The sequence below is a fragment of the Danio aesculapii genome, chromosome 10 (assembly GCF_903798145.1).
Source record: "Danio aesculapii chromosome 10, fDanAes4.1, whole genome shotgun sequence".
Taxonomy (NCBI): Eukaryota; Metazoa; Chordata; class Actinopteri; order Cypriniformes; family Danionidae; genus Danio; species Danio aesculapii.
In genome coordinates, this window is record NC_079444.1 from 29,119,833 (window position 1) to 29,129,569 (window position 9,737).

The following is a 9,737-nucleotide window of genomic DNA, read 5'->3' on the forward strand; positions in this document are numbered from 1 at the left end:
AATCTATGCCATAAAGGATTAATGCAGTTCTGAAAGCAAAAGGGGGCCAACCCGATACTAGTAGGGTGTACCTAATAAAGTGTGTGTGTGTGTATATATATATATATATATATATATATATATATATATATATAAATTTGTCAATTCGCAATGCTTCATTGTATTGTACATTTTTTTCTGCTTTATGTCCTTAAGTACACGGACTTAGTTTGCTAAAGATGTATTATTTATTCAATTGGTTTGGTTCTTGGCTTGAAACGCTTTTACAAAGACTTTTTAAATCCCCATTGAAAGAATGAAAAGAGACTAAATATTTAATGAGCCAGCACTGATCATAAAAAAGGTCCTTGGACACTGACACCAAGTGGTGTGGATGCAAATTTAGTTTTTGATTTACCAATGCCATTTTAGAAACGCATGATAAACCTTTATCAACTTATTCCACGGGTAATATTTTCCTATAACATCATTAGTCTTTTGGTGATCACTAGATCAAAAGGTTTAACTGGAATGTCGTGTGATTTGGTTGAAATTACATTTCATAAAATTACATTACCTGAACAGTTAAACTGAGTGTAAAACCAGACATCATTCCTGCTTGAGAACTATTTCAAAGACTTATTGTTTAATTGTGTGTTATGTGTTAAGTTGCTTTGTAACAAAATAAAGGCAACTGTACCTAGCTAAAGGCTGTGTAGAGTGATATCATGTTATTATTTCCCTGTACTGCATGAGTGTGTAACCGGAGAGCTCTGCACATGGGTATTGTGCTTTTGTTTAGCTGAATGAACAGTCATATATATGTATGTGTGTGTGCGTGTGTGTTTGTGCATTTAGCTGAACGCTGGGTTGTGGGATCCTGATAGAGGTGTTGCTGGCATCTGTTTCCCCCTTAGCAACGACATAGACAAGATGAAGAAACACATGCTCATAACGGCGAGGATTGCAATGGCAGAAATCAAAGCGCTCGTCACTGAATTCATTTTGAATGGAGGGCCGTTTAACTGTGCTGAAACACACACACACACACACACACACACAAAGACACACACACACACACATTCACAAAAGAGTGTTAGCAAGACTTCATACAGCCTTCAAACTCTATCGCACACTTTTTCTTTCAATCCTCTGGTTCATTTCTTGATAACACCACCTGCTTCTACCCTCTATTAACTTCTCACTGTTGGAAACCATCCGACTCATCAATATTTTGCTCACGGTTTTAAGCCGCTACATGTTTTTTTTCGCCCCCTATATATTTCTGTGAGGGAGTAAACCATGCTTTTATCCACCATCAGAAATGCTACAGCTCTGAGATAGAAGGATTTAGCTGTCTTCTTTTAAAAGCGTAAAATGGAGGAGGATGAAAAGAAGGCTTACCTAGTTGGGATATATTACCAGGAGTTTCATCTGTGGACAGAGGAAAGTTGTTTTAGCACACTTAAGCTAAGTCAAAGTGCTGAATCATAAACATCACTGCTGAAAAAATAAACAATAGACACCATCACAGAATTTCTAATGGTTTTGTGAGGGAAATTATATTGTTTTTAATGAAACTGCAATTGCCATTTTGGGTCTTTACTTGTATTCTACTAGTGGTGACATGTTAAAACCAATAAATCCAAATGGATTATGTCCTAAAACGCTACACTGAAAACCCTAATAAGTTGACTGAACTAAATTAATTGAGTAAATTCATTGCCTCAATATAATTGAACAATGGAGTCTCCCAAAACTTGCATATTTAAGTTTATTTAACTTGCCGGTTTTGTAGACTGTACTTAAATTGTTCAGTTCACCAAACTTAGTATTTAAATTGTTCAGTTCACCAAACTTATTACCTAAATTGTTCAGTTCACCAAACTTAGTACTAAGTTTGGTGAACTGAACAATTTAAGTATAGGCTACAAATCCGGCATCCCTTAGTTTTGGGATGCAAGTTTTGGGAGACTCTATAACTCAATTAAATTGAGGCAACAAGTTCACTCAATTAATTTAGTTCAGTCAACTTATTAGGGTTTTCAGTGTGTGTGTGTCATATATATATATGATATATTATGAAAAAAATTCATAATATATTATTAAAAACAATTTTAAACAAATTTTAAACAAAACATAAGTAGCCATTTATTCACATTATGATGAATAATTATACCTGAAGCCATTTGTTTTCTGATTTTAAAAAAAGACCTTGCACTTAAAAAATTAACATATTAGAATTTTACAGTCAAGACTACATTTGTGAAAATGACCTGTGAAAATCCTTTTTTCAAAGGATTAATTATGATTTTGAGCTCACTACACTTGAAATCTTAAGTTTATGCATTTTCATGGTAAATAAGTTAAATTAACTCATGTTTTTAAGTGACAGGACCAAAAGGCAAAATTTTTACTTATGTTCAGTCAACTTTACTTAATTGTTTAAGTAAAAACAACATTAGGGTTTACAGTGTATAGAAACCATTCAAATATACTGGTTTTAATGTTTAAAATGAATGGTATTTGTAGTGATAAGCTGATTTTGATGCTAAAGAGAATATGACTGCTTAAGAGTTTAGATACAGGTAGCATTGTTTATGTTGTATTTTCAAGTCAACCCGCTTTGGACTCAGTTTTTTTTAGTAGATTCTCTGGAAATCATAGCCTTCAGCATTGTACACACACACACACACACAAAACAATACTCTGCAGTTGATATCATACCACTTCGGGTGATGATGGGTCCAGCGGTTATAACTGCATTGTCTGAGGCACCACTGCTTCTTTCTGACACATCTCTTCTCTTCCTCTTACCGCAGATCTGTCAGGAAGACAATATTTGTAACAAAGAAACACAGATCCGACTGGAAGCTTCTGTGCTTTTTAAATACAGTGCTCAGCATATATGAGTACACCTCCCACAAATCTATCTTTTAAATTAATATTTTTAATAGGAAGCTGTACATTATTATATTTGTGCATATACATTAGATTAGTCAGTTCTGAAGCCAAATCTAGAGCTTATCTAACAAAATAACTTACAATAACGGTCCTAAAACTAGTACACCTAAATTTATGTTATAGAAAAATATTAAATACAAATTATAAAAAGAGGAAAAATCAAGAGAAGCAAAAAATTTAATTGAAATTTTGTAGGTTGTAACTTTTTTTTTTTTTTTTTTAGATTTTTCTTGAATTTAATTGTATTTTCTTAAAATTTTTAGTGACTAAAATATTATTTGAAAAAATATATCTGTTTAATTGCACCAAAATACATTGCCTATATTCACTGAGAAATGGAGAAAAACATTTATTTTAAAAATGGGGTGTATTCAATTATGCCGAGCACTGTAGTCAAGAAAAGAGTAAAAAAAAATCTGAAAATTCTGTCATCAATTTTTCACTCTTGACTTGTTCCACACTAGTTTGAACACAAAAGATGACATATTGAAAAAGATATTGAACCATTGACTTCTATAGTATTTGTTTTTACTGCTATGCATGTCAATGGTTGCAGGTTTTTCCAACATTCTTCAAAATATCTCTTTTGTGTTCAGCAGAACAAAAAAAGTCAAACTACTTTGGAAAGTAAGGCTAATGTAAATTATGACAGAATATTCATTTTTGGGTGACCTGTTTCTTTAATAATTCTTGTTTGAACATTTTAAATGGAAATTAAAGTAACTAAAACATAAACATGTCATTTTTTTGCTACCTCAATAAATAAAATCTATTTAAAATGCAGTTAGATGTCATTTAGTTTAACTTTAATTGAAACACCTAAAGCTACAATAAAAACTTATACATTTTTGAGGGTATTAAGAATACAGTTATTTTCTAGAGACCCTTTTCACATTTCCGGGTTTCTCAGTAGTAGAAGGCGTCAAAGCTGAGTAAACTCAGAGCACAGGGAATGGGAGAGTACAACGAATAATTTTTTTACTATCCTTTTTGCTGAAATAATAAAAGCAAAACTCCACGATGGTGTTATCAAGATTTTCAGAAAAAGGAAAAAATTTGATGACGGTAACCAGAGGAGAGAGTCTTGTGAAACGGGTCCATTGTATTAATATTTCACAATAATACCCATTTTAATTTTGATATTTTTATATCTGACTTTTTATCTTTGATCAAATAAATAGAGCTTAGGTGAGCACAGAAGATGTATTTAAAAAAAAAATAAATATATATATATATATATATATATATATATATATATATATATATATATATATATATATATATATATATATATATATATATCAAAAACTATGTACATTTGACTTAATCAAATCTATTAATTTATCAAATAAATCTAAATTGAGTATTCAAATATTTTTAAAAGGGTAAGACTGCAAAAGCAAATTCATTTCTCTCAATTTCTTTTAACAGAATACAATATCCTTTGTTTTTCTTCAGGTATCAGGATGAAGTATGACCCAATCATGTTGTTTTCCCCATACTATTTGTCTGAAGTGGCCATCCTTACGGGCAGGAGCATGGGGCAGTCATCAGAGCGACACAGCTTGGTCACGCAGTGCAGAAAAACAGTGGACATTTTCTGGTTTTTGTGCTTGACAAAGCGAAACACCTCAAAGGAGAAGCGACCCATCTGGCTCTTCCCGTTCTCAAACACTGTCGTCTGTGGGTCCTTATCGCATCTGCTGGATTGGAGGTCAGATACACTTAGCATTCAGCTCACAGACACACACACACATATGTGGCAAAACATAGAATTACCCAAAGAAAAGATCATATCGCAGCTCATCATTAGGATTTCCAGAGGGAGTGGTGTAACAGTAGTCCATCAGAACATTCCACCTGTGGGGATTGACATGCTTGAATAGGGAACGGCCCTTTAAGACCAAACTGCTGTGTTTCATATAAAAGCCATGTTTCTTATCTCTACATGGGACCCATAATAATCTTTCCTATTGACTTTAGTGGCGCCCCTTGCTGGCTCTAAACAAGGCCAGCATTGAGTGAGTCGCACAGCATTCTTCATTTAATAGGCTAAACTAGGTCTGGATACATCAGATGGTCAATTAGTGAAGTGACTTAAGTCTCAGTTTACATTTGACTTTCATTGGGTTTCATGGCTAAGTTTGTAATTGGACTGAGTGTTGAGTATCATATGTTTGCGTTTGGGCCTTATTTTTTTGCTTTGTTTTGTTGTGGTAAACTGTGCTTTACCTCCTATCTAGGTTGGTGGCTTTTACAGCGGCGAACACTCGGGTCTTCAGAGTAAGTCCAGACATTGGGATGGCGAGGTTCTGAATGTATGAGGAGTCCTGAAATATTGAACGCCACACATTATAATCCCATACATATATTCACTCGTAAACATTGTCTAAAGAAAACCATAAATAATAATTATTAAACAATATATAAAAATTATTAGCCCCCCTATTTATTTTACCCCCAATTTCTGTTTAACAGATAGAAGATTTTTTCAACACATTTCTAAACATAATAGTTTTAATAACTCATTTCTAATAACTGATTTCTTTGATCTTTGTCATGATGACAGTAAATAATATTTTACTAGACATTTTTCAAGACACTTCTATACAGCTTACAGTGACATTTAAAGGCTTAACTAGGTTATTTAGATTAACTAGGCAGGTTAGCGTAATTAGGCAAGTTATTGTATAACGATGGCTTGTTCTGTAGACAATTGAAAAAATATATTTAGCTTAATAGGGGAAATAGTTTAAAATGTTTTTTTTTTTTTATTCTAGCTGAAATAAAACAAATAAGACTTTCTCCAGAAGAAAAAAATATTATCAGACATACTGTGAAAACTTCCTGAATCTATTAAACATCATTTGAAAAATATTTAAAAAAGGAAAAAAATAATAATAATAAGGGCTAATAATTCTGACTTCAATGGTATATATTATTATTTTAAGTCTAAGAAATGAATAATAAATCCTCATTAGTAATTAGAGCTTAATAATAAATTCTCTAATATAGAAATAAGCTAAATATAATCATAATAATCTAACAACAAAAATCAGATATACAACAAATAATGATAGATTTAAATAAATACATAATTTGTATTCTTTAAAAATTATTTAGGAACTAAACGATGATGAAAATAAAAAAATTCTTATTGATGTTTTTATTATTATTATTATATTTTCTTTTTAAAATTTTAGAATGATTATGAAATTATGAAAAAGATTCTATCACAAAAAAATAAGGTAAATATAATTTTAAAAAGCATCCATATACAGTTGAAGTCAGAATTATTAGCCCCCCTGTTTATTTTTTCCCCCAATTTCTGTTTAATGGAGAGAAGATATTTTCAACACATTTATAAACATAATAGTTTTAATAATTCATTTCTAATAACTGGTTTATTTTATCTTTGCCATGATGACAGTAAATAATATTTGACTAGATATTTCTATACAGCTTAAAATGACATTTAAAGGCTTAACTAGGTTAATTAGGTTAACTAGGCAGGTTAGCGTAATTAGGCAAGTTATTGTATAATGATGGTTTGTTCTGTAGACTATCGAAAAAAAATATATAGCTTAAAGGGGCTAATTATTTTGACCCTAAAATGGTCATGAAAAAATTTAAAAACTGCTTTTATTCTAGCCGAAATAAAACAAATAAGACTTTCTCCAGAAGAAAAAATATTATCAGACATACTGTGGAAATTTCCTTGCTCTGTTAAAAACATCATTAGGGAAATATTTAAAAAAGAAAAAAAAAATCAAAGAGGGGCTAATTATTCTGACTTCAACTGTATATATATATATATATATATATATATATATATATATATATATATATATATATATATATATATATATATATATATATATATGTTCAGGTACTGTATGTGCAAAGAAAATAAATGGCAAATTCTTACAAAAATTATTATTATTATTATTATAAAATATACAATCATAACATAGCCTTTAATGTAGAATAATAGGTAGAAATTATATTATAGATATAATGCAATACATACACACATACTGTATATGCATGTAATATTATGCACTTTCTGTGAGAATCATTCAAGATTAAGCACCGGATGGATGATGTTAAATGAAACTACCAAACATTATTACAATACATTTCTCCACGGAACACTTTGAACACAGTGCAAATAATGTAGACAGTGCTCCATATAAAGAACTAAACAAACCAAACAAATGCTCATTTAGAAACAGTATTGATGTACTCACGTTGTATAGAAGCAAATTGAGCGTGCTCACAAAAGTACCATTACTGTCCTTCACTGATATCGCTGCGGCCGACCTTCGAACAAAAGAAGCTATTAAAACACGATAAATATATTTTGCAGGCCAATTAAGTCTGAAAGGAAAACTTGTGTAATGGTTTTTCCTGATTTACTGTCTGATGTCCTTGTAATCAACCGTGCATTAGGTTTTACAACTTATTCGTTGTGCATACTAATTTAATTACGCCTCACAGTCAAGCCCGTTAAATCGAAACTATAAATGCTAAATATTTTACAACTTGTTTTTTATCTTACCTCAAAAGTGGTTTGAATAATTTAGCATGCATTAGGACACGATAATGCATCAGACTGCATACAGTGATAAAGAAGACTTACGAAGCAAGCTGTGTGTTGTTGACCAGGTATTCCAGCGGGTAGCTACAACTGAACTTGTAAAGCAGTCCTGGTAGGTAACTGATGACAGTCGGGGGATCCGGAGTGTCAATGTATCCTGCTATATTCCCAATCTGGACCAGGGAAAGATTCCCATAGGCGTTGGGCCCCTGAGCTGTAGAGACCTGCCGACACAGAGGCACTAAACTGTGATTGCACTTCCAGAAACTAATGTACCTTCACCTCCCTAATCCTCAGCCCTTTCCTCAATACCAGATCTCTGCTGTCACCCAAGCAAAGATAAATCCACCTCACCGCAGATGTTCTTCATTTATTATAGCCACATTGTCATAGAGAGAATACCTTCTCTCCAAACACAAGCTGTTTACTGGAACAAATGTGGTTTTCGTACTAATGACTGAACCTGGAATTCAGGTTCTGGGCCATTTAGGAGCTAATGTGAGTCAATTATTCTGTTCGCCTGACATAGGCTTTTAAAAATGGCAGTTTCTTACCACCAGTGAGTTTCCGCAAGACTCCAGGGTGTTGAGACTGATGCTAAACAGCACGACCGTGGGGAACGTGTTGTTGTTGATGAAGCCTCTGCAGTGGGCATCTCCGTGACGGCCATTAAGTGCCAGGTCAGTGTCGGTGTAGCCAGAAAAAAGCACCGGACAGAAATTAATCTTCAGAGTTATGGTTTGCACTCCACAATACACACTGATGTCCCGCTCAGCTGTGGGGAGAGAGAGTAAAATATCATTAATTACGTGTCAGCGATTGAACCCTTGCTCACAATAAAGAGAAAGCACCCACTCACCGGGGAAGCGGCTGTGGAAGTTGGCATCACAGTTGAACCCATTGAATTGCGCATTCGCTATGAAAGTTTTACTTACAAGCAAGAGAATCACACACAAACGTTCCATTTCAACTCCTGAGGAAGACAATGTATGAGCGATTTCTTTGGATTCATCAGAAAATGCTTCTTTTTCTGAAATGAGAGAAGAAATGATTAGACTCGCTTCAAAAGGTAATTCGACTGCATTGTTCTGTAATTATGCTATTAGGTTTGAAGAAAAGCTGACAAAAAATGAGAAACGCAACACTTTTGTTGGTCCGACGGATAAAATTGAAGCCAATAATGATGAGAAATTGATCTGAAGTGCTCAAAAATTCAAAAAGCTACAAATCTATTTGTCACCGTGATGCTTTTACTCAGAGTTCTGCATGTTTCACTCTGACCTCAATCCACTTTTGCCCTTCATCTGCTCTAGCATCCCTTGCTCTATTTCGGAAGACTCACCCGTTTTCCTGGCAGCTGTAGAATCAGCGGTACTCCATCTGTTCTCAGCTGTGGCGCGAGACTGACTGGATTACCCAGCATCCCTGCAAAACCACTAGAAACACGGCCTTGCTCTGAGGGAAAAAAAATTAAGCATAAGAGATTCATTATTTGAACACGTCAACAGCAAAAGAGCTGTCTTGGGGTACATGGGAAAGTCCATCAAACGTGAATGTGTTATACAAATCCTTTCACGGGCCCAGAAACATGAGCAGGTTTTGAAGTTTCCCACTCATATCCTTTCTGCTTGATCTTGCTCTGTCAGCGCTCACAAGCGGCCCCACGCTGCATGTGGTCTGCGAGGGGGGAATTATCTTTTCATCGGCTGCGAGACTGGGCTCGTCGCTGACTGAGCTGGCCCTTCTGTGTGCCAGGACGGTCTGGGTCGGGACCAGGATTGTCTGGGCGCTTCAGATGCTTTGTTTGGCCCGGCTCAGTCAGCACTTCCCCAGCCGCCTCCCATGATGGCATCCCATCTGTCTGGCAATGACCCCCCTTTCCAAGTTCTGCTGTTGGCCTTACACCGCCTCAGAACTGTTTTCTAATGTATACAACAATCATCATCACAAATGTGCCATTTTTGTCTCATCTTAACATTTTATTCATATGAATTTTACTGCTGCTGAAATGATTGCTCCAGTCTATACACATTTATATCAGACTAATATATTAACAAATTAGCTGTCATGTTTACACTGAAGTGCTCTTAATTTAGTTGATTAATCACTTTAAAGATGTCTATACAATACATCCTTGTGTAAGCCGTCCAGGTCTTGAGCAAGAATGGCAATTCCAACATATGTTGTGGGTACA

At 34.1% G+C, this 9,737-nt stretch overlaps 1 protein-coding gene across 1 annotated transcript; it reads right to left on the bottom strand.

The window, feature by feature from the left end:
- Window positions 1-833: 833 nt before the first annotated feature.
- On the bottom strand, window positions 834-8,516 carry zpld1a (zona pellucida-like domain containing 1a). Its single transcript, XM_056467201.1, has 10 exons — window positions 8,403-8,516; window positions 8,098-8,318; window positions 7,586-7,767; window positions 7,194-7,266; window positions 5,176-5,273; window positions 4,723-4,803; window positions 4,472-4,646; window positions 2,707-2,803; window positions 1,384-1,413; window positions 834-1,009 (listed from the first exon to the last, which is right to left on the bottom strand). Exons 1-10 carry the CDS (start codon window positions 8,506-8,508, stop codon window positions 834-836), a joined length of 1,239 nt encoding a protein of 412 aa, XP_056323176.1. The 5' UTR covers window positions 8,509-8,516.
- Between the last annotated feature and the right edge of the window lie 1,221 nt (window positions 8,517-9,737).